Source organism: Lissotriton vulgaris, chromosome 3_2 (assembly GCF_964263255.1).
Source record: "Lissotriton vulgaris chromosome 3_2, aLisVul1.2, whole genome shotgun sequence".
NCBI lineage: Eukaryota > Metazoa > Chordata > Amphibia > Caudata > Salamandridae > Lissotriton > Lissotriton vulgaris.
In genome coordinates, this window is record NC_141690.1 from 247,625,099 (window position 1) to 247,650,863 (window position 25,765).

The 25,765-nt window shown below is 44.8% G+C and overlaps 1 protein-coding gene across 1 annotated transcript in view; it reads left to right on the top strand.

Moving 5' to 3' along the window:
- The window catches only part of ATRN (attractin), a 960,574-nt gene that overhangs the window by 196,543 nt on the left and 738,266 nt on the right, over positions 1-25,765 (top strand). Inside the window, exons 8-9 of the mRNA XM_086964304.1 lie at positions 13,952-14,195; positions 17,618-17,801. Of these exons, the coding sequence (XP_086820430.1) occupies positions 13,952-14,195; positions 17,618-17,801 (428 nt within the window). The remainder of the gene's footprint in view (positions 1-13,951; positions 14,196-17,617; positions 17,802-25,765) is intronic.

A 25,765-nucleotide genomic window follows, 5' to 3' on the forward strand; every position in this document is an offset into this window, starting at 1 on the left:
CCTCTACAACGTCTGAATCCAGGAGAAGGCACTGGAATGGATCATCTCCTTCCTCGACGGAAGGACCCAGAGAGTCCGCCTACCACCGTACAAATCAAAGGCCACCGAAGTCATCTGCGGCGTACCCCAAGGATCCTCGCTGAGCCCAACCCTCTTCAACGTCTACATGAGCCCCCTCGCGGCCATCGCACGCCAACACAACCTGAACATCATCTCCTACGCCGACGATACCCAGCTGATCCTCTCCCTGACCAACGACCCCGCCGCCGCCAGAGCCAACCTTCACGAAGGAATGAAAGAGGTAGCCGAGTGGATGTCGACCAGCCGCCTGAAGCTGAACTCGGACAAGACGGAAGTCCTCATCCTGGGATCCTCGCCCTCCGCCTGGGACGACTCCTGGTGGCCCCCCGCCCTGGGAACCGCACCCAAACCGACAGACCACACACGCAACCTGGGCTTCATCCTGGATTCCTCCCTCTCCATGACCAGGCAAGTCAACGCCGTCTCCTCGTCCAACATCCTGCGCATGCTACGGAAGATCTTCCGGTGGATCCCCACCGAGACCAGGAAGACTGTCACCCAGGCACTCGTCACCAGCCGACTGGACTACGGCAACGCCCTCTACGCCGGAACCACCGCCAAGCTCCAGAAGAGACTCCAACGGATCCAGAACGCCTCAGCCAGACTCATCCTCGACGTTCCACGACACAGCCACATCTCCGGACACCTAAGAGACCTGCACTGGCTCCCGGTCAACAAGAGGATCACCTTCCGTCTCCTCACCCACGCACACAAAGCCCTTCACGATCAAGGCCTGAGCTACCTCAACAACCTCATCAACTTCTACGCTCGCAAACGACACCTCCGATCAGCCAGTCACGCCCTCGCCGCCGTCCCCCGCATCCGAAGAGCGGCAACAGGAGGAAGGTCCTTCTCCTACCTGGCCGCCAAGACCTGGAACTCCCTCCCTCCCGACCTGCGCCTGACCCAAGACCACCTCGCCTTCAGGAAGAAGCTCAAGACCTGGCTGTTCGGGTAGTAGCAGCACCCCCCCCCCCCCCCCCCCCCCCCTAGCGCCTTGAGACCCTCCGGGTAAGTAGAGCGCTCTATAAATGTCTATGATTGATTGATTGATTGATTGATTGCTCAGAGTTGCAGAGTGGGACTCCATGATTGGAATAGGCACCGAGGCGAGAATTATCAGGTCTGTGGAATTTTGAGCCCAAGACCTTTGTAATGCAATATGTGTTGTATTTACGTGACTTAGATGTATTGATATTACAAATAACAATGGCTTTTAATTTTTTTAAATAATTAATACTTAAAGAAAAGTTATTGTAATTTATAATGGCAATAGCTTAACTCCATGCGCGCTAGCGGAATTCCGCTCGCACGCTGAGTTTTTAAAAAACGCACTTTACGTGACGAGCTGGGCTCATCATCAGCGTGCGAGGAGGCTACGCCATGACGAGCCCAGCTCGTCATCCGCGTCGAAGGGGTTAAACTTTTGTAAATAACTTTTGTGATGGTTATGTTCAGTGTATTTTATTGTGGCGAAAATCCAAGACCAGAAGTGAAATTTTTTTTTGTGACATTTGTAATAAAGCTTGAAACATTGAGAGAACATATTTGAACCAGTTGTTGAATGGTTGCACGGATTGATGCTGTGGTGGCGACGAGTAATGCTGTGCCGTTCTGATGTTGTGCATAATGATGTGGTGGTGCCCCTGAGTGATGCTGTGGTGGTGCTGAGTGATGCTTTGGTGATGAGATAGATGCATAGAGTGAGGGCGATGCATAGAGTGAGGGCGATGCATAGAGTGAGGGCGATGCGTGTGTGTGCCTGCTCTGTTTCGGTTTATCCTGGGGCAGGAGAGATTCCTGCTAAGTGAGTTTCAGGTGGCAGTAGCTTTTAGCCAAGTATAGACTCGGTGCCGACCACCAGCTAGAGTGTGCCCGGTTGCGTACAAAGGGTACCGTGGGCTCGAGCGCAAGCAAAGAAAATGTCCACCCATCTCTCTGGTAGAGTGCAGCTATAATTTCTGGGCAATGGCCCTCAGAGCAACCACACCTGCTCTACTAATGATAACTTCTGTGCCTAGGTAAAATATTATTTATGTGTGCAAAACTCACAAATTTCGTTTTCGATTAAATTTACAAGATTTTACATCCTGGAATGTAGTGTACTTTTTAGCGAGCAGAGACTGATTTGAGCAGAAAAAGTCTGTGAGAGAAATTCCCTTCAAGAGCAATCTCCTGTCAGAATGTTATGAGATTTTTATTGGATGAGGGATTTTGTTCCGTGATAAGGTCACACGAGATACTGTCATGTCACCTTTTACACAATTGCACTTAGTGAATTTACTGAACTTCTCACCCAGTTTGCTAATTACAATGCTCCTGAGCACACCAGGTTGACCACACCAGCAGCAGAGCTTGTTGTTATGTTAAAGGAATTTAGTACCGCGCACATACACCAATTGGTTTCTTGGCGCTCGGAGACCAGTGGAAGGACACAGGGGAGCGAGTGCAGCTAGCCATGAGCAAGTCGGAACAGATATGTTTTCAAGAATGTACGGAAAGTAAAATAGTCAGGAGTGAGACGGATTAAGAGAGGAAAGGAGTTCCAAGTGGACGGAGCAAGAAAAGAGAAACGGGCACCACCGTGCTTCTTGCGATTGAACCTAGGAGTAATCAGAAGATTATGAGCAGAGGATCCGAGGTGTCGAGAGGGAACCTAGGGGTGCAAGCAGAGAGAAATAAAGACAGGAGCAGAGGCAAAGAGAGATTTGAAAATGGTACATCCTAATTTAAAGATACAAGGTTGCGCAACCGGGAGCCAGTGTAGAGTTTTTAGCATCGGGGTAACATGTTGGTGTTTGGGCTGCTGAAAGATTAATCTGGCTGCCTGGTTTTGCACCAGTTGGAGTCGGTGGAGATGGTATGCAGGAATCCCCACGTATAGACATTTGGCATAGTCTAAACGTGAGGTGACCAGGGCCATGATGACCAGGGTGAGAGCCTCTGGTGATAGGAACCTTTGGATCTTCCCGATTCTGCGAAGATGATAAAAGCAGGCCGAGGTAACCGAGTTGATGTGCGACCGCATTGAAAGGTCACTAGAGATAGTAACACCTAGGCTCTTCACAGAGTTGACTGGGCAGGGAGGGGGACCAAGGGCAGGGGGCCAGAAGTTGGGAGTCCAGGGATGTGGGAGCCCGCCAATCAAAACCAGCTCTGTCTTGCTAGGATTGAGATTCAGCTTGCTGAAGTTCATCCACTCATAGATGGTAAGCATTGTGGTTTGAAAATTGGAGCAGGAAAGAGGGGACGGGTCGATGGGAAAAATAAGTTGCAGATCATCTGCATAGTTGAAGGTGGTGACAGAGGAGTGACGGAGAGAGACAAGGAGGGGCTGCATATAAAGATTAAACAAAAGAGGGGCAGGGGTATGGAATTTAATAAAATATCTACTTGTCCATGGGGCAGGTTGCTTCATAAATCTACTTGCCCTGTAACAGAATTCACTTGTCCCTTTTGTGCCATGAAAATGCGGCGACAAATTACGGCAGCAATCTCATTATATAAGCGTTCTGATATAACCTCTCTAATTATGCCAGGGCTCGTACCATAGCAGGGTTGCATACTAGCAATTCCCTTATGCTGCCACGTTTCTGCAGGTCTACATACTGGGCTGAAGGTATTGGTAAGAAATAGTTGAAGGGTTGGAATGCCCTTTTGAGTCTGTACAAACTTACTAACGTGCGCGTTGGGTTTGCACCAACTCTTTTCTAATCTTTTCCCATACTGAAAAAGGTTGGAAATTTACTCCTGACAGTTACAGACGTAAAACCTCTTCCAGGGTTGGGAAAAAGTGGTTGGAGGAAAAGTGAGCTTGAAACATTAAGATTTTTACATGAGCCAATCTACACATGCACATGTGCTCATGCTAAAATGCAGTTCACAAATAATTTCTAGGAGTACTATTTCTGGGCCTACTTCTGTAAATTCTTGTGAATTCATGGAAACTGTATATATGCACTTAATACAAGGATATATACCATGGATGCACTTTTGAGACTTTCGTTAATAATTGGGCTTCTAATTAGGCCTGGCTTTAACCATGACCTATTGTGTTTAATAAAATTCGGTCTCTCTCTCGCTCTCTTTTTCTTTCTGTCTATCACATGGCTTCACTGTCAGTGACAGTATTCTGCTCTTTGACAAGGAGCCTTTTGGCACACAAATTAGTTTTGTTCAGTTCCCGGAACTGCTGTGGCAATGTGTGCTTTATTAGGCCAAAAACAATTTTTGCTTTTGCCAATGCTTGTTAGAATGGTGAGGGCCCAGCAGCTCCCACACGGATACGGTTTTACAAAAACCATGCCTGAACAAGTCACGCATTGACAAAACCAAAAGGTTGACCACCAATTTCAGACCTACTGGCTTTGCCAATGCTTGTTTATTTTTGTTTCCGGTAATCGTATTTAAATTGGTTACATTGATTTTCCATTATGAATATTTTTTGGGAAATACAAGCACACATCAACATATTGCTAAATGATGCTGCAAAGATATCGTACCTAAAATCTTACAGTAGCAAAATGTTTTTTTTCCTACTTTCATTTTTTTTTTAAACATTTTATTTTGAAAGCAAAGAATCATCACTCTTGCTTTGAAGCTTCGGCAAATATTTGCATATAATCAGAGAGCATTCTGGGAGCATTATACATAGCCTCATATTACTAAACTTTGAAAACGTGTATACACATTTATACTGAAACCACCGTCAGTAGTGCAAGCCGAGCTTACAGAGTTTACTTTTAGTGCTCACCCTAATAATAAAGGCTTTGCATTAATGAACCATAAATACAAGCTTGAACAGCATTTAACACATGGACACAAATATTACCTTTACAGCAGACAGTGCCCTTTCCTGATCCATAAAGTGATACTGTAAACTGGCAGCCAAAGGGTTTGTGCTGTAGGGAGTTGGGCCTACTTGTCCCAAGGACAAAATACACTTAAACTTGTTGCCCTTGACCCCAAATAATATGTCCCGGGAGTCGGGCTATAGGAATTCCACATCCCTGGAGGGGACAAAGCAGAGCCCTGGGGAACACCACAGGAAAGTGAAATTCGGGGAGCAGAGAAGGAAGACAGGTGAACCGATTGGGAGCGGAATTGGAGAAAGGACACAATCCAGGATAGGGCCCGGCCCGAGATGCATTTCTGACACGGTCGACCAAAATGTCATGGTCGACCGTGTCAAAAGCGGCCGAGAGATCAAGTAGCACTAGGGCCTGGGCCAGGTTCTTATCAGCCCCCTGTCTCAGCGTGTCCATAACCGCCACCACCACTGCCTCCGTGGAATGGGCCGGTCTAAAACCTGCCTGTTGATCATCGAGGAAATGGGTTTCCTCGATGAAAGTGCTCAGGCAGCGGGTGACGTAGGTCTCCAAGACCTTCCCCAAATAGGGGAGGAGGGAGATAGGTCGATAGTTACCCAAGATCGCAGGGTCAGAACCAGGTTTTTTTAAAATAGGTACCACCACAGCGCTTTTGAAAGCATTGGGGACAGAGCCTGTAGAGAGTGATCGATTTAGAAGGTCAAGAGGAGGGACGGGACAGGCCATAAAGGCATCTCTTAGGATTGAAGGAGGGCAACAGTCATTAGGGGAACCAGAGCCGATAGCCTGGAGTAATGAAAAAAAAGTATCCAAGGAGATAGGGGGAAATTCATGCAGGGAGTGAGGATTCGGGGAGGGGAGGGCGCTAACCTGAGACAAGGTGGTAGGAGGGATGTTGTTTTTAATTGTGGAGATTTTGTCGATAAAAAAAGAATTAAGGGAGTCGCACAAAACTTGTGAGGGTAGAGGCTGAGGTGTAACTCGATCAGGTAGGGAAAGTTCAGCTACGTTTAAAAACATTTCTTTTGTTTTGGATGCAGAATATATATTTTTTTTTAAATCCTTTATTCAAAAAAGTAAGGAGATACATGCGCAGGCCCACAACCATCATGGCCGGCCGCAAAGACAGTCAATAGAAACAGGAGAAACTTAGGCCAATCAGCAATCAGGATATGTTTAAGGTACACCAGACGTGGTTGTGAGGCTCGCAACACAGGATATGAGGTTTTCATTTTTAAATTTTAGAAGAAGAGTAGGGGCTGCAACAACAAGGACATCCCACCTTACAGGAGAGATGCACAAAGGAGATGATGGGGACGTACCCCAATTACAGTCGGAGATAGGCTATGGCTACAGCAACTATGTAATCTAGGCAGCCGCGGCGGTATTACTGAACAATAGGCAATATTACAGTAAACAACATTTCTAAATATCACCCCAGAGAGCCCACCCCCCAAGAACGGTGAAACAGAGGCTTGTTGAGATGCCGGAAAAAGAAGAAAGGTGCAAGACCAAGAGACAGCCAAATCTACTAAAGAGGAAAGAACCCTCCCAAAGCCGGGAAGAGCGATAGGGACCATAGAACAAAACAAACTAAAATAACAAACCCCCCCGCCACCCTGCACCCCTGTAATGGCTACGGCCTAACCCACTAACAGCGTGCCTGCCCCCGGAACTGCCCCACAGAAGGGAAAAAGTACAAGAAGTGGAGGAGGAGAGAAACAGACACACACCCGGTACCCCCCGCCGGCGGTGACCCCCCCCAAAGCACATTCATCATCAATCAAAGCAAACATTTGGCATTATCACGGGGAGGACAGTCACCAGTAAAAAAAAAACCCCATCCCACCCCTGGCCCGGTGAGATACTCAGTGCAGTCCGGGCAAAAGTGAACTGAGCAATCCCAGGAAAGTAGAAGTCAACCCTGCAAGCCTCACGAGGAGATTTATCGCCAAAATCATAACAATTGCAAACAAAGGGGGCGTCTCAGGTGGTCCAAAGCAGTGGCGAGGAGCAAGAATAACTCAAAGTCAAAGTCAGCCCTGACCAGTGCGAATCCGTTCCGGAGCACATTCCGACCAAGCGACATCCATCAGAGGCAGACAAAGCGTCCATGGCAGGCCGGGGCATTGAAGGTAGAACAAAGTCCGGACACAAAATGGTGGCCTCCGTTATACAGACGGGCCGGGACAAAGAAAAATGGCAGTCCCCTTCGACAGGACCCCGAGACTCGGCATTGACGAACAGGACATCCAGCGACGATACACCATCGGATAGGAAACGTGGAGGGAAGACCAGGCGCTGTAGCAGATGAAGGAGAAGTGAGGCCAACTCTCAAAGGAGCAAAGTCAGGCTGCCGCTCGGGCACCTCAAGATGGCGGGTCAAATCGCTCGACTTGACCACAAACTGCTGTTCAGGTGTTGCTGCGTCAGTGGCCGGTCACGAGCAGACATCATCCAGTTTTGCTGCCAGGGAGACACATGCGACGGTGAATTGCGAGCGGAGCGCCCCAATCGCTGCCATTACGGAACTCAATGAATGTGCGCTATCCATCCCCTCCATCCCGGGATCCAAAGGACGGAGGGGGACACAATCTCCAGCCCACATCGCCGGGCTCCGGGCAAGCATTTTGCGATCTCAACAACAAGGGCGCCCCGAACTGGCACACTCAACACAGTCACCGGCCGTGGGTGTAGCCCGTCAGCCCCCGGACCGGGAAACGAGGGTCAGGCACACAGCCCACAGCCACGGTGCAGGAGGATCGCAGCACGTCACAATGTCTCTTCTCCGGCACCATCCATCAACGAGGTCACAAGTCAAAAGCGGGAAAATTATTCAAATCTGGAAGACTGGCCACAGTCGCGGTCCCACAGCCGATGTTGATCAGTTCCCGCTCGGATGTTTCAAAAATCGAGGTCCCGGCGGCAGCCCGGGAGTAGGCCGAAAATGGGACACGACATAACTCCGTCGCTGAATAAGGTAGGAAGTCCGGGACAGCACCGTTGGCATCAGGTAACCTTCATACATCCAGGCACAGGGCGTGGGTAGAGGATAAACAACAGGATAGACGGGCCGCCGGCGGAGGTCGGCGGAGCCGGGAGCCTATGCGGCCATCTTGGTTCGCGGCGTAGCTCCTCTCCTTTGGATGCAGAATTGATAACTTTCTGGGAGTAATGGGAGGATTTGGCCAAAATAATAGATTTTTTGTAGGATTTTAATAGGTCAATATAAGTGGACTTTAATAAAGGATCATAGTTGCGCCTCCAACGGCGCTCAGCCTGTCTGAGAAGGAGTTTGTCAGCCTTCAGTTGGTCAGTGAACCAACGCTGAGCGTCGTGAGGGCATTTAGATTTAATGATTTTAATGGGGGCGACCACGTCACTGGCTTGAGACAGCCATTGGTCCAATGTGGCTGCTTGAGAATTCAAGTCAGGGTGGTCAGGGGGGAGTGTGGAAGCAAGAGTCGAATGAAGGAGGGAAATGTCGGCGTGCTTCCAATTACGTGCCGAAAAATTAGAAACTAAAGGGGGACTGGTAGGTGCTGAGAGTTGTAGGAAAAAAAATAAAAAAATGATCGGACCAGGTGCAGGGATAGACCAAAGGGGGGGAAATATCGAGGTTGGTGGTCCATACTCTAGTATATAGACTCTACACCACTATCCTTGTCCTCCACCTCACGGGATAACACACTGACCCGCTTTGTCGAGCTCACTATGGATCAGACAAGGAGTATTATTTCAAGAATCAAATCGGGTTCTGCATTAGACCCGTGTCCGCTCAAAGTTCTTATGCCAGTTATGGACACGTTGATACCGGTTATTACTCATGTTTGCAACACTAGGTTTAGCTCCGGAATTTTCCCGGCTTCTCTGAAACATACGTTGGTCAAACCCCTCTTAAAGAAAGCTAATTTGAATAAAGATGACCTGAAAAACTATCGTCCGATAGCCAGTCTTCCTTTCCTAGCTAAGGTTATAGAAAAAGCCATGAATCAGCAACTGTCAGAATTTGTGGAGCAGCACCAGTTGCTCGACAACACCCAGTTCGGATTCCGCAAATGTCATGGCACGGAAACTGCCCTTCTAAAGGCTGCGGATGACATCAGAGCCATACGAGACCAGGGGGGGGGACAACACTCCTGGTACTGCTGGATCTTTCGGCGGCCTTCGACACGGTCGACCACAAGATCTTAGTCGACCGTGTCGAACGACTGGGGGTCCAGAAAACTGCTCTGGACCTGCTTGTATCGTTTCTGGCCAATAGATCACAAGCAGTATCTCTAGGACCCTACCAATCATCGAAGGTGTCTCTGCCGTGTGGGGTCCCTCAAGGCTCATCCCTGAATCCGACACTATTTAATATCTACGTGTCGGACCTTGCAAATGTCATCAAAGCATTTGGGATGAGCCTGACCTCCTACGCCGATGACACCCAAGGAATGATGGCAATAGGTGACTGGATGGCCACGAATTGTCTGAAACTCAATTCAGAAAAAACTGAAGTGGTCATCTTCGGTCACCTCTCCCCGGGCTGGTCACCTGTCTGGTGGCCACCATCTTTCGGTCCCCCGCCGAGTCCAGCTAGCAAAGTGAGAAATCTAGGCGTCATCTTCGATGCTGGCCTCAATTTTATGGCACATGCGAATAAAACTGCGGCTTCAGCTCATATGAAATTGAGAAGGATTAGGAAAATACTACCTTTCCTACCGAACACGGCCGGGAAAACACTGGTCAGCTCACTAGTCCTGTCCTCCTTGAACTATTGTAACGCTCTATTCTTAAATGCCCAAGTCCGAGTGACAAAAAAGATGCAGTCAATCCAAAATGCAGCCGCACGAATGCTGGCTGGGATCCCCAAGTTCGCACCAGTTACAAACATAATTAGGGATCTCCATTGGCTCCCGATACGCAGCCGTATCAAATTCAAATCGCTGTGTATTGTTTACAAGTCACTCCATAATCAAGGTCCCCACTTTCTCAAACAGAATCTTCTCCATCATGTCCCAACCCGATCTCTTCGTTCCTCTATTCAGAACCTCTTGGCTGTGCCTCTCACTAGAACAGTCACCTGGGGCGACAGGCGTTTCCTGGTTGCCGCCCCTAGACTCTGGAACAACCTTCCTGCACATATCCGAGCAAGTCCCTCCCTGTTCACCTTCCGCAAACAGCTAAAGACGTGGTTATTTGACCAATAGCCTTGTATATCTTCTTTACCCCAGTTGCTGATCCATCCCTTAATTAGCGCCGAGACGCCCACGGGTATTCGCCGCGCTCTACAAATGTCAGTAAATAAATAAATAAATACCTGGTCCAAGGTATGGCCCTTATTGTGTGTAGCAACAGAGATATGTTGTGAGAAATTTAAACCAAGTAGCAGACCGGAGAATTCGAGTGACAGAGAGGATTCAAGGGGGTCTAGTGGCCAATAATTGAAATCGCCAATGATCAAGACCCTGGCGGAATTAATGGCCGTCTGCGAAATTAAATCGCTAAACAAGGATGGGAAGGAGGGCATGTTGACAGGGGGGCAATATACTAAAACACAAATGAAAGAAAGTTTAGGAGATGTGAATTTCAACGTGAGGATATCAGAATTTAGTATAGCGGTGGTTGTAAGGGAAGTGAATTGTAGGTTGGAGCGGATGATGGCAGCAACTCCACCGCCAGTTCTACCAGAAGTCCTATTAGAGTGAAGGATATAATAGCCCAAGGGTATAGCGGCCAGGATGTTAGGATAGGAGTCTGCATGGAGCCAGGTTTCGGCGAGGAGCAAGATGTCAATATTGCCACCTACCAGAAGTTGAAATACATCAAGTTGATGTTTCGGAAGGGAGCGGGTATTAAGATAAACTAGTGAGATAGAACGATTACCAGTGGAGCTTGGCAAAGATGGAAAAGTTTTGTACCAGCTTTCGGGACAGATTTATCTCGATCAAAACAGTATCTTGCGAGACAGAATCGGAGGACACGCACTTGCTATACCCCCAACACTTCTGTTCTGCAAATTTGAAGATATCATTTGGTAACATTGGCTTAGATGGCACCTGGGTGATGCCATTGTGTCTGAGCCAAGTGACAACACTTCAGAACACAGAAAACAAGTCTTGGCTATTACTAGTGCAGTAGGTGCAGTGACACGGGAGGGGCGACAGGGCTTTGAAGGGCCAATTGAACACCGTTTATAGCTGTCTTTCCCTATTCGGAAAAGAAGTAGTTGGAAGGCGCTTTTTTGAAACATGCATTAGGGCGTAAGTCACCCTTACTACGCCACTGTCAGAAAATTATATGGGTTCATTTATCATGAATTTAAAGGTGTCCATTTCCATTTTATAATTTATTCTCCTAAGAATGCTTTTTACTGGTTAAGTGAAATGTAATTTATATAGGGCTTACTAACCCTGGTGAGGCGTTGTTGTTGAAATTACAAATGCTTGTTTAAAATTAGATGAAAAGGAGAGGAACCGTTGTAACAGATATTTGCATTCCCCTATACCAGAGTCACAAACAACAGTGCAGTCCTCCTCCCTACGGCTTGCCTGTTTTGTGCTAATCTGCTGTCCCTTTGAAGTGGCGGCCCGTTCCTTCGAGCCTCGCCTACTTCGATGTAGAAATGATCATACATGCGTGGCGTTAGAATCACGAAACAGCTGTTGATGGAGCCATGGCCCTGCCCGACCGCCTCCTACATGAAAGAGAAGAAAGAGAGCGAGTCTCTGGGGGCTGGCCATCCCAACCGGGGCTGCAGCTGGGCTGTCAGGGGTAGTGTTGTTTGAAGAAAGCCCCACTGCAAGCCAAACACCCGGCACGCAGTATCACAACATCCCCATTCAGCAGATTGCGAGGGAGGAACACGCAGTGCAGGGACCGCCACGTGAGGAGCGCGAGGCCCGACAAACTTCTCGAGGGCATGCTGTGGCCTCTTGAAATGCAGCATGTTGCCTAGCATTGACTGGCGCAGGAAGGAAAAAGGGAAAGCGGGGTTTCGTATACAAAAGCAGTATTGCTGACTCTCCCCCAAACCCCCCCCCCCCAAGATAAACAAGAACCCCCATGCATGCGCAGTTAATGTAGCTTGCGCGTGCCCAGTGGCGGCGCGTGTGGACGGTGCAGGCAGCCCCGGCGCCAGAAAAGAAGTGGGAGCCGAAGTCCCGGGTCCCAGGAGGGGCCCGGGTGAAGAGCAGCAGATGGCAGTGCAGGGCTCCCGTGACTGAGGAGAGAGCTCCGCGTTGTGCTGCCAAAAGTATAGAGGAGCAGGAGTGCTCTGAAACCGCAGCCAGCCGCCATTTAGAAGAAATCCACACCACCCCCCCAGACCGGGTGAGTGGGGGAATTCTCCATTTGCCCAGTGGTTGTGCCGATGAAGGCACAGTGCGCATGTTTATAAGGGAAAGTGCATGCTGGCTTGCGAGGACTGAAGTGGGACAGAAGATGTGCACACGCGTGGCTGTACGTGCACGAGAATGAAGACTATTAAGAGACTTCCTGACCCCACCACTAGATGGCAAAATAATGTGGCCATGTGAAGCCAGACCTTTTTTTCAAGCTGCAAAACTACTCCTACCGTTAAGTAACCATTTTATTACCTGTCTGGTACTTACCAGTGTGGCAAGTCATGCAGGATAAAGACCTCCGTGTAGAGGCTTCATACTCTCTGAAGACCCTCATAAGTAGTGTTTTTATTGTCTGTATCCTAACCATACGGCTAAGGAGTGCAAAATATGCCATACCTTTTCAACGAAGATATTAAAAGATAGAGTAAGAAGACTCTTAATTTAGCTACAAAAAGTCAGATCTTAAATAACTAAATTTTCTGACGAAAATTTAGATGGTTCTTCTAGACAATATTTTGAAAAGGGTATATTTGAACTTTGAAGCTACCTGGTGTCCTTCATCCAGACACCACAGTGAAGTCCCACCTTCAGCCCCTTCAGATACAGCCTTTCTTATGAGTAGTTCTCAACCCAGTTATTTGGAAAGTGTACCCCTGCCAAGCATGGATCTAGGTTTGCCAGTCATTACTTCCTCTTTTTCAGCAAACTTGCCACTTCAAGGTCAGGACAGCATGCACCTTTTTGGCATGGTGACCTCTTGTATTGCTGTAGTTCCCCTATGCCCTCTTACACATGCATCCGCTACATAAGTGCCTAGCAACACAATGGTTGAACAAGCAGAAGGCCACTGGGAAGGTCTTTTGTTGATTTCGGCTAGCACCTATCACTTGCTGCAGTGGTGGAATAGCAACAATCTGTGGCAGGGCTGGCCTCATCTAAACCCAGTTCCGCTAGTGACCATCACCAAAGATGGTTTGTGGAGGAGGAGGAGGTGTGGTGGGAGATGTAAGTGTTCATCTGCAGTACTTGACTGTTCTGAGCATGTGGGTACCCCACCACCCAGGTTTCCACATCAACAACCTGCAGCTACAAGCTGTTCAGTTAGCTCTCAAAGCCTTTTTCTGCCACCTACAACACAAGGTATCACTCATCCAGATAGACAACATAGCAGCCATGTTCTAGCTTTAGAAACAAGGAGACAGATATACACAACAGCTGTCAGCGTTAGCACAGGACATTTAGCCCCCAGGTCTATAGAAGCCTTATGCTTTAGTTAACACGTTTCTGTCCTGCTTGAATGCTGTATTTGTACGCAATTATCCGCATCCATGATATACCTTTCCATCACTCTCCCAACAATCTTTACACTTTGTCCTGAGATGAGGAACGGAGTGCAGTATGTCTAGGTGGTCCCGAATACTGAATAAAAGGAAAACATGTAGTTAGAGGAACTGTTGTGGAGAATGATTAAATGGATGTAATATTAGGGTACGTGTTGATATGTGAAGTAAATGGCAGGAGAAGTATATAAAAATAAGTGTCAGTTTTTATGACGCAGCGACTGTTAAGCTGTGCTTAAATCATAAAACATTTTAGAATATTGCTTACCCTTTTAATCCGCAATCCCAATTTATTAATTACTGCAGTTTGATGTTTCCTATCTTTGAAGTAATTCAATTTATAATTTGTGTGTGGTTTTTATTTTTGTAGGATAAAATATACATGTATGGTGGAAAAAGAGATGAAACTGGCAATGTTACAAATCAGCTATGGGTTCTTCATGTTAAGAACCAGTCCTGGTCTCAGCAGATTCCACAAGCCAAAGAGCAGTATGCGGTGGTTGGGCATTCGGCACACATAGTCACACTAGAAGATGGCAGTACTGTGATGCTGGTCATCTTTGGGCACTGTCCACTCTATGGATATATAAGCATCATTCAAGAATATAATCTAGGTATGTAAAAATAAATATCTTTGTAATAAGCTTGCTTCCAGTAATTGTAATTTTGTTCAGCTAGGTATTCAGTGTTTGTTGTTGATCATACATTTGCTGCTAGTATCTCAAGCTATTCTGAGTGTCTTTGTAGCGCTAAAGACTTCCACTGGCTCTGTTTAATTTGAAGCAAACATCAAATGTGACTGTTGCAGTTTACAAGGATCTAATGTATCCTTCCCTTTCGAGGAACCTCATCAGTAGTCCTAAGCACTGAATAGTCATGCCGGCATGCAGGGTTCCAAAGCACTTCGACCTAAATCTATATAAACTTGTACAGGTACACCTGCAAAATACATTTCTGTAGAAAGGATCACAATAATGATTTGAATAACTAGATTTTCAGCCTATAAAAAGCTAAAGAATGACCACATTTAATTGTAAATAAGCATCATCCTATTTAATAGAATAGTCGCTAAACAAATAAATGACTATCTTTCACAAATATTTTTTAATAGGAAAGTGAATGAAGGGCAATGTTAGTGGACGGGCTGCAGTGCAGATGCATTCAAAAACTGGCACTGTGCTTTTAATGACTGCACTCTACTCATTGTATTCCATCCTTCCTCACTGGTGGCAGGTCAGTTTTTTTTTTCTTGCTCCTGGTAACAAAATCCTGGGCATGAGCTCTGACGTTTTGATTTATTTCTCATTGGAAATAGTTCCAAACCTGATTCTTTTGAGTCACTCAACATCTTTTAAGACTGAGTGCATTTAAATATTTTTCGTAAAGAAAATCCTTCTCCTATAAGAATCCCTTCACTGTGGGCCAGATGTATGACCCTAAATTGCATGCGCAAACAGGTTTGCGACCAGTTTGCACATGCAAAATGACCCAGGGCCATGTACAATTCCTAAACAGCGAGTCGCAATTTATTTGCAACGCGCTATTTAGGAATTGTGACTCGCTGTTAGGAAGGGACGTTCCCTTCCTAATGGCATCCGCAAAGTAATTTATGAATGCTTTGTACCTCCCAGGACCATCTAAGTAAACTTTAATCATAGTGATTTTAAAGAAAAAGGTTTGTGAATTAAATTTCCTACCTCTGGGATTGTCGTAAGATGTACTTTAAGGGATGGAAATTGTAAGTCAAACCTTGCTGGATGAAGCGGGTAAGGAATCCCCACTTCTTCCTGGCACTTGGACGCACTGTGGTTGTTCTAAACGCACCAAATGCAGAACTTTTTCCAACTAAAGGCGTATGATGTTCTTGTAGGAGGACCTTTGGCCTTTCTGAGATTTACCATACAATCTTGAGGCAAATTTAGAAGTCCATAGTGTAAGAATTGGAAGCTAGGCTGCTATGTTCAACAATGTGAGGCTGGGATTCGAGACCGGATCCCCGAACTTGCACATGAGATACTGTCTGCACAGCAGCCTTCCCAGTTATTACTCTGATAGATGCATTTAGTCTGTAAATAACCACTGCTGTAGCCATTCTGGCACTATCAGGGTCATCCTGGTCTTAGAATGATACAGCTTGATTAAAATACTGGGTATCAGTAGAATGGGAGGAAACTTTTACAGAAGATTCTGTCACCCGCATGTGGTCCGACAACTGAGTTTGATGAACATGGGAAACTCCAGATGCGTTGATGAGCCTCTGGTTTTAGTGCAGTTAGCCTCAACCAAGAACTCTGTCTCAGGCAAATGTGGCAATATCCATGACCAGACAGTTTTTATATATCCAACGGTATACTAATGACACATATATCCTCATTAAATGTTTCTTGAAAATCCTAACCTGCCTTTCTTTGGCAAATACTCTGTGAATCTTTGGCGAGAGTCTCAAAGATATGTTGTGTGTTCCTAAAAGTGCAGTGACAATAGAAAACTTCATTGTTGCTGCTAAAGTTAAGCAGCAAAGTTGTGCTTTCTTTGCAGCAGGCACTATTACAGAGTCCACAGAAGGATCTTTTTCTGAGGCTTTTTCTGAGGGAAAGAGGATTTCGGTCCGAAAGATTTCACATCTTCATAAGTCTGGATTTTGCAAACTTTACTGAAGCAGGGGTTAGAAATAATTCTATAGCAGGATCAAGCAATCCTGGAACCAAATGCAAAGGAGGAATGGATGCTGTTCTCGAATGTAAATCTTGAATATTACCATAGTAGTTTTATTTTGGGTCATAATAGGAATGTTCGGCTTTACTGCCCCTTTAACCAGAAACTAGGTGAGTCACTTACAGCTGATCTTCTAACAAGAGGTGAATCAGAGTTTTGAAATCCTCTCCATTAGAGCGATATGAAGAAGAGGACCGGTATGTAGACTATACTTCCTTGTGAGAGTGAGATCTTCTGATGGTATGATTAGATCTGCAATGTGATCTTCATCTCCCTCTAGAGGATTGTCTAGACCGTTCTCTAGAAGATGTTTTACACAGTTATCTTTGTCTTCTCTAGGAACCTCTTTCCTTTTCAAGTCTTACAGGTGTTCTGGACAGTCATATTGTCCTTCTACTGTGATTCCTTTCCTTATGAGGCAATAGCTATGGATGCTTTGGCTACAACAGTGGAGATTTCAAAAGTATTGGATAAGTAGGAGTGCCCAGCGAGAAGTGTGGAGAATTAGAACCACTTGGCTAAGGCGACTTAGACAAAACTACCTCACAGGTTCTGAAATAATCCAATCGGAGGTCAGGGTTTATTTACTTTTCAGTAGTTGTTGAAGCCATTCTGGAGATGGTGACTTTCACCTCGTCCCTTAGATGTCCAAATGTCTGCATCCTGGAGCTTTTCTAACAAGCCATGCAGCCTTATCTTCTGCCTGTCCTTCAGTGTTCTTGTGGAATATTTGAGGCTGTAGTATTCAGGGTGATGGTCTCCTGGAAAACATACACTGAAGCACTGAGGGTATTGGGTCTTCTTTTTCCCACAAGCAATATACTTCATTAATACCTTTAATTCCCTTTCCTTTTCAAAAAATGTAAAGTTTGTGAAAATTTGTATGGTCACTTTAATTTAGTTAGTGACTAATTTATTAAATTCAATGCTTTTATCAAAATAATTAAATACAATGAAAATGTAATACAATTTGGCCATTGTTAATCTTTTTGTAGGTTATAAACATAATTACTTTCTTATTTTGGGTCCTCCTTTCTACCGGAAGGTATTGTGCAGTTGTACATATTCATATATATTTTTGTTTGAAGAGCTATTCAGTGTATATGACTAGAATTCCCCTGGGAAATAATTAGAATTATAGGTAAGTAACTTTTTCTTTTCTCATGCTTATTCCAAAGTGCCCCGTATGCAGTTTATATTCATGATTTCTCCTTAAGTCATTATATTTTGACTTCATACAAAAGTTTACAGAAAAGTGAATAGAAAAGAAGAATTTTCCTAACTATTTTTTATAACTTTATTTTCATGTATATTCTCCCAGGTACAAACATTTGGAGAATCTTGCCTACAAATGGAGCCTTGGTACAAGGAGGCTATGGCCACAGCAGTGTTTATGATCCTAAATCGAGAGCCATCTACATTCATGGAGGTTATAAAGCTTTTACTGCCAACAAATATAGACTGGCAGATGACCTGTACAGATATGAAATTGATACTCGGATGTGGTAGGTCTCTCCTTATATAGATTCTACACAAACTCTTTTAATGTACATCATGAAGTACCTCATGTGATCTGTATAAAATGCAATATGTAAAACCCCACATAAACAATCATACCCATCTGTTGACTTCAGTGCTTAGGTATTTTTTCTTAAGTGTTTGAATTACCTTTTGCTTGAACATACACACGTTAAGTAAGCATATGTATAGAGGTTGGCTAGTGATAGTTTTCTGGTGCCTCCTTGCCACAAGATTGAAAGGGTTTAGCTACTGATCTTTCATGTCAGTTTTATACAAGTCTCCTACTGGTGCAAATGTAGATGAAACCGTCAAAATACAGACTGGACCTTACTAAAGACTGATACTCCTAGGTAGGCAATTGAAACTTACATTTGATTTGCTCATAAAATATACCCTTCATTAACTATGTTATACTCTTTCTTTTCCCTGCACACATTTCATTGTATCACCTAGTAGCAGCTATATTCTGTCGCATGAGCTTCACTGGTAAATTAGGTATGTAGTGTAAAATGAAAATGAATGATGAATGATGATGAAAATGATGCTTGGTGAAACGAGTTTGGCTATAATAATTTTAATTTATTTGGATTGGATCTTTTGTATATTCACATGCTTGAACCATTAACTATTATCCGAATAGGAATCACTGGAAAACTTCAAATAGCTGAATACACAGTTAAAATGACCATAGGCTTCAACAGCAGTATTTGTTTAGTGGCACATCCACCTCCTTTGACATAACCCACACTCCTGCCAATGAGGTGGAATTTGAGCTCTCCTACTCCACACTAGAGACCACCATAGTTCATAGCTTTATTTCTACTGCGGGCATTGTGTGAGGAAGTCACTGAGATGAGCTCGGTTCTAACCTCTCAGTGAGCTTATCCTGTTACCTTCCTGAACTGAATACAAATAACAAATGTGAGTGGAGGGCCTAAGGGATATTTATAGACCAGCCTAGGTAATACCCCTTAAAGAGTTAAATGAACATCCCTAGGTTTTCTTGTTGTTCACCTTCCTGAACTGCCCTGAAACTCAACCAGCCCCATTCTCAGCTTTTGGAGTTCTGTAAGTTGTTTTTACAGTAATTTCCTGGGACAGCTCCATTTTCTGGATCACCCTTTGTCGTAAGCTGTCCTCATGAACGACAGACACAACAAAATCTCTGGCTGAAGCCTTCTTTTCTTTATATACACATGCTTTGCATACTCCTGCCATCTAGTGTTGAGTCCGGATGTTTGCAAGTTGTTTTTTTTCGAAGAAGTCTTTCCAATCACAAGGTAAGGGGTTTCCTCCTTTCGATGATAGTGTGCATGGGTTTCGACTCCATTGTTGGAATGTTTTTTCCACCATCTGGTTTGGACGTGCATTGCTGTGCTCCGGTCCAACACGGTTTCTCCTGTTTCTCTCGGTGCGCAATAAAGTCATTGTATTGATGATCAAGATGATGGGGATGGGGGACAAGGAGCCAACACCTACAGACCCATGGACCGATTACAACACCATTTCACCTAGGGAATGATCCTGATTTGTACCCTAACAAACCTGCTGTTGGGTAGAGCTGCTAACTACCATGGGGTTCAGTTGCATAACAAATCCCTGGAAGAAGATTTTCTATTAAAAACCCTCAGTAGTACTCCAAAATCCTCAAACACACTTCCCATGCTCAAGGGTATGATCAGACATGTGGATGACATTTAAAATGATCTTGTCAGGGCACTTATTGTCACCCTTAGGATGGACAAGAAATATAAGCTGGCACCTTCCGATCCAGCATACATAAGGGGGCAGTTACCATTGGATTCCTTCGTAGTTTCCAACGCTAGCAAAAGGGCCAATTCCTAAACCACAGGAGATGCTACACCCCAACAAAGAATCTAAGTTCCTAGACGCTTTATGGAAAAGAGTAGCCTCGCAGGCTGCAAGCGTTTGGTGCATCTCCAATTCCTAAGCACTTTTAGCTAGGTACGACAGGGCTCATTGGGACAAAATGGAGCAGTTGCACCAATTTGTACCTGATGAGCACAAGTCCAAGGCACAAGACCTTGTGCAGGAGGGACATCTGATGTCCTATAATTCAATCGGGTGCGCCCTAGATGCTGCGGACACTGGCCAGAGCTGTCAACACCAGCGTTCTTTTAAGAAGGCATGCCTGGTTACGCATTTCAGGTTTTAAACTAGAGGTTCAAACTTCTATCCTGAAAACACCATTTAATAAGGAACACCTCTTTGGCCCTGCGGTAGATTCATCATTAGAAAAAATAAAGAAGGACACAGAGGTGCCCGAATCTATGTGAGCCCTCCAATTAACTGCAGGGCGTGGTTCTTTTCGCCGCTCAGTCTATCGCGGAGGGTCCAAGAATACCTCCTCAGACACTGCCTCTACCACTTATAAAGGCAACAATCAACCCTCTTCCTCTAAGGGTTTCATCAAAGGGGGTTAGAGGCAACAATTGCAAGGGTAGAGGTTTCAATACATGCGCCTTCCCCTCCAACACCGAACAATGACTTCTCTTCCAGGGGATACTTATCAATAGTCCTAAGTACTGAATTATCTCTGCCCATAAGCGGGAACCCGGAACATATAGACTAATACATATATATGTGTAAAATATATAAAAAGAGTACATAGTACTAAAATAATTATACACATATACATGTATAAACTAATAATATGCAGCCCTAAGGCATTTAGCTTAAGTAGGCTGCATAAATAAATACCATCCCTGTATAGTAAAGGAGACTGTCACCTCGCCTTTAAGGCCTCATAGAATCTGAACACTTTGCCTTTAAGGCCTCCAGGAGACCCCTGCTCCCATCATGCCCCACAGGTGACCGTTAGGTCAGTTATTTTTTCCGGCTTCTTCTGTGAGGAACCTGAAACTTGAGCTCTACTGAATTTGATTGCTTTTCAGTCAGAATTTGTTTTTTTCCTACTTTTTTCGACCGTTTTGACTGGTGGTGGTATTTCTCAATTTTCTAACTAATTCATAATTAATGTTTAGTCATTTATGCCACCTTTATTCTACAAATGTCCTTCCTGTGGGAAGATGTCCTAAACAGATCCTCATTCTGTGTGTGGTTTGTTTGCCTTCCACACATGACATAGAGAAATGTTACCACTGCCTCAAACTTTTCAGAAGAACTCTGAAGGAAAGAGAGAAGATTCATCATTTAGGGCTTATGGAGAGGGAGAAACATCATGAAAAGAGTGCAAGAAGTGAAGTTTCATCTGGAAGGCTCCTCTCCTTCAAAACGTCGAAGATATGCTTCTCCTGATGGTAGGAGTAAGAAAAGGCATCATGAGGTACCGTCGAGAGCAAGTGAAAAAGTGAGATCGACGTCTAAGTCTAGATCGGCGTCGGGTATGTCGACGTCGAGACCAGTGGAAAGAAGTAAACCGGCGTCTAAGACATCCCCTTTTAAGACACAAGTCGACGTCGAAACAGAGGTTGAGATATCCATCGAGAAGCTTGTCGAGGCATGTGGTATCGATTGCAGTGAAGACGGCGTCGAGGGTGAGAAGTAGATCGCCGTCGAGGGCTAGGAGTAGATCGACGTCGAGACCTGAGAAGAGCAGAAGATCCAGGTCTACGTCAAGGCATGGGTCGAAGTCGAGACACACAAAAGTAGTGACTTGGATTTTCTTTCTTTTATTCAATTTTTATTCTTTATTTTCTTTTTTTGATAGTTGCGGATAGCCGACTCGTTTCGTCCGTTGCCGGACTTCTTCAGGGCTTAAAACAAATTCTCTGGTATCAGGTTTCACATCCGTCTTAAGGTTTTCATGAAGTATCTTTTACTGCTTGAAGAGTTATAAGCAAGGTCACAGATCCTAGTCACAGTCGCTGTCAACAAGGAAGCAAAAGTCGGCCCACAGAGAAGTCAAGGGGCTGGAACATGCAGGAGCGCCAAGTTGTGGTCTTCTGGTTCGGATACCAGAGAATTTGTTTTAAGCCCTGAAGAAGTCCGGCAACGTGGGGTGGGATCCTCCGCAAGGGGGGCGGGGGGGTGTAATATCGAATGTCCTGGAGCTGGCGCAGACATTCCATCCTGTAGTTGGCGGTGAGCATAATTACGATCGCCCCTCCCTTGTCTGCCTCTTTTATAGAGATGGCAGGGTCATTGGCCAGGGTTTTGATGGCCTCGGCTTCCAGTCTGGTGTGAAATCCTCTCTTAGGACGATTTTCTGTGATTTCTTTGAGGACTGCCTTTTTGAACGTGAACTTCTGGAGGTACCACACTGGCATTGGGAGTGAATGTGGAGGGATTGCGGAGACCAGAGTCCACAGCTGTCGCCGTCAACCGTGGTTCACAACCCTGTTGGAGCTGTCCTGAATTCCACATCAAAAGGTATATCTCACATCCAGGGTCCTCACACTAAGCCATGGAGAAATCAGACACCAGATCCCAAACAACTGAACCGCACGATCTGGCTCCTGAAATCATAGTTTGGTTATCGAAATCTCCCACCAGACTGTGTGAACATTATCAAAGAGGACAGAAAGTCTACTACAAATGCCTGTTATGTAGCTAAATGGAACCGTTTTGATATCTGTTGCAATAACATCAATCCCCTTGATGCTTTAATACAAAATATTATTTGTTATCGGTTACACTTGCAGCAGTCAGGATTAGCTTATACTTCTGTCAGACTACATCTCGCTGCAATAGCTGCATATTAACAAAATAGGCAGCATTTATCGCTTTTCAGGGTGCCAGTAATCAAAGCTTTCATGGAAGGACTTAAGTTATACCACTAAGACTTCCACCTGCCCCAGTGTAGAATCTTAACATAGTCCACAGTTTCTCTCCTGGAGACTGCTTTCCTCATTGCAATTACTTTACTGAGGAGAGTGGGTGAACTACATGCACTAACCATACAAGAACCTTTTTTCGAACTTCACAGAAACAAAGTGGTTCTTTGTAGTAACCCCAAATTTCTACCTAAGGTAGTTTCTGCCTTTCATATAAATGATTCGGTTGAATTTCCAGTATTCTTTCCTCGACCAGATTCAGTGGCAGAAGAGCTCTACACACCTTAGTTGTCAGAAGAGCCCTCTTATATTACATTTAAAGGACAAAATGATTTGTTAAAAGCAAACAACTTTTTGTTGCTTTCGTACCACCATACCAGGGCAATCCTATATTCAAGTCGGGTATTGCCATGTGGATTGTTAAATGCATTCATACTTGTTAAGCAAAAGCAAAAAGAACTTCAACTATACCCCCTAGAGCTCATTTCACTCGCAAAATAGGGGCTACTATGACTTTCTAAGGAAACATCCCCATAGTTGACATTTGTAAAGCTGCAACATGGTCTACACCGCACACAATCACCAAGCACTATTGTGTAATGTGTTAGCTAGACAACAAGCTAATGTGGGCCAGGCAGTACTTAGAACACTGTTTCAGACAGCTCCAACAGCTACAGGTTAGCCACTGCTTTGGGAGAATACTGCTCTATAATCTGTGCAGAGCATGTGATCCTCAGCTCATATGCCTCGAACGGATGTTACCCAGTAAACCTCTGTACTTGGCATGTACAGCTGTAGATTTACATGTACACACCCGCCTCCCCAGGTACCTGTAACTGTTGCAGTTCTCTATCTTATTCTACCTACATACACATGGACATCTCTATTCTTTACTTACTAACTCCATTCTCACCCTCTGTGGGAAAACAATCAAACAATGGAGTCAATGCCCCTGTGTACTAACACCGAAAGGAAGAGTCAACTAACTTGTGACTGCAAAAGACTTATTCTAAGAAAAACTATTTGCAAACATCCGGACCCAACACTAGATGGCAGGAGTATGCAAAGCATGTGAATCTACAGCTATACATGGCAATAACAGATGTTTACTGGGTAAGTCGCATTATCCTTATTTGGTAGGCACTTGGAGATGAAATGATTTGCCCAGAATCGCCAGATTTTGAGCAGACGCTGAGGCTCGAACCTAGTTGTTTACCCAGTCTGATTCATCCACTATTTTACAGAAACTTGGGATTTGGTGGCAGATAAATGTAATCGACCACATAAGGGGATTTTTTTATGTTTGAGTGGTCTTCACCAATACGCCCCTTATCTGCAAGTTGTCACTCTCCTTTTGACCCTAATTCACCTTACATCTTATTCCTCGCCCACAAATACTTAGTTCGCCTCTGTAGTTTTTGATGGCATCTACCTCGAAAAACCATCTGCTCCCTCTCTTCTTGGAGACTCGAGGTTGAAAGCCAGGGTGTCGAGTTTTTCCTGAGCTCCAGAGCACTTCCTGTTTTACTGGGAATATAAGAGATCTGTCTATGAAATCTCCTTGTGGATAAACAACAACCTTGAGCATCTTGCAGTCACATGAAGCTGTGGCGTAGGTGGGGGGCTTCCAGACTTTAATGCTGCGTGAGGGATGTTTCGCCCTAACGTAGGAGTGAAGCATATGAGATTTGCTCTCCCAACCCTTTTTTTTTTTTTTCCTTTTTTTTGTATGTTCTTATATAGCGCTCGACTACCCGGAGGCATCTCGGCGCTTGCCTTGGGAACCCGTCCTGGCCTTTCCCTGTGAAATAGCCCCTAACGGGCATCCCCAAGGTGAAAGCCAGGCATCCCGCCGCGGGGGGCCGTTGTGGAGATTAAGCAAGCTTAATGCCCAGAGTTGCAGAGTGTGAACCCATGATTAGGTCAGGCACCGAAGCGAGAATTATCGAGTCCGTGGACATTTGAGCTCAAGACCCTGCCGCGTCGGGAATTGAACCCTGGTCCCGGGTCTGACCTCTGCTTCAGGGTCTGCCTGCTCTAACCAGTGAGCCACACTTCTCCAGTAACCCTTGGTTAGCTCTGCCATATTAATTCACGCAGCCACTGGGGAGATGCCTGTATCAATATAAGTTGTGCACTTCACAACTTTACATCACTGAATCTAGAATTTTAATTTCCACTAGCCTTTGGTGAGGTGCAATTTAAAAACATAAGCTGTGCATGTCACAACTTTGCATCTTGTATCTAGAGTTCTGTTTTCCGTTGTTTTGTACAATTTTTGTACACCACTCAAACCTGTGAAATCATCTGGGGTCGCAGTATATCAATGAAATAGATTTTCATGGACGCTCGAAACGCCGTCAACGCATATGTGGCCGTAACTAACGAAGAACGTATTGTCTTGCTTGATGTTGCTTCAGTGTTGTCCTTAATCTCCCTTGCTATATAATCCCTTCTGTTTGCCACTTGTCTGATTTTGTATTGCACAGCAAATATTATATGTACCAGTTTATATTTCTGAGCGCATTGTCTTAAAATAGTTTTGATCTATACATTGAAAACATTTTGTATACCTTTGTAATATTTCTTAAATTGGTTCTTCTTTTTCTATTGACGTTTATTGTATAGTTTTTTATTTTTCTAAAAAGCTCAATTTATTGTTATTGATTGTTTGTGAAATTGATATTTTCATAATACCTTGAACAGCTGTTAGGACTAAATGTAGGTGGAGGAAGGGCACCCAACCGTTCTAAAACTTTGAGCAGTGAATTGTCAACGGTGGACATTATTGTCGGCTCCCTGTTTTACTACGTCTCCTAAGTAATTATTTAGAGAACGTATTTACTCCTTGTTTTTTAAATACTAAATGCTTATTATTACATTGACTAGATCTGGAGGGAAAACAAATTATTCAGAATAGTCAGTTTGCATATTGGGCCCTAAAGTAATCTTGGATGCACGTTCCAATTTTTAATAAGGAAGTTAAATGTCTATAAAGCTCTCCCTGTAGTGTTAATTTGCCTTTTGCTTCAGAAAAAGTATGTCTTTTTTAGTCTATAAGCACTATTCTCGTTGATGAGTTTCTCCTACTACTGACACGACATGCTTTCCTGCAACATTCAGCGCGCCATGCACGCATTCACTTTCCAAGCAGCGTGGGACAATGACGGACGCTTCTTTGCAATTAAATG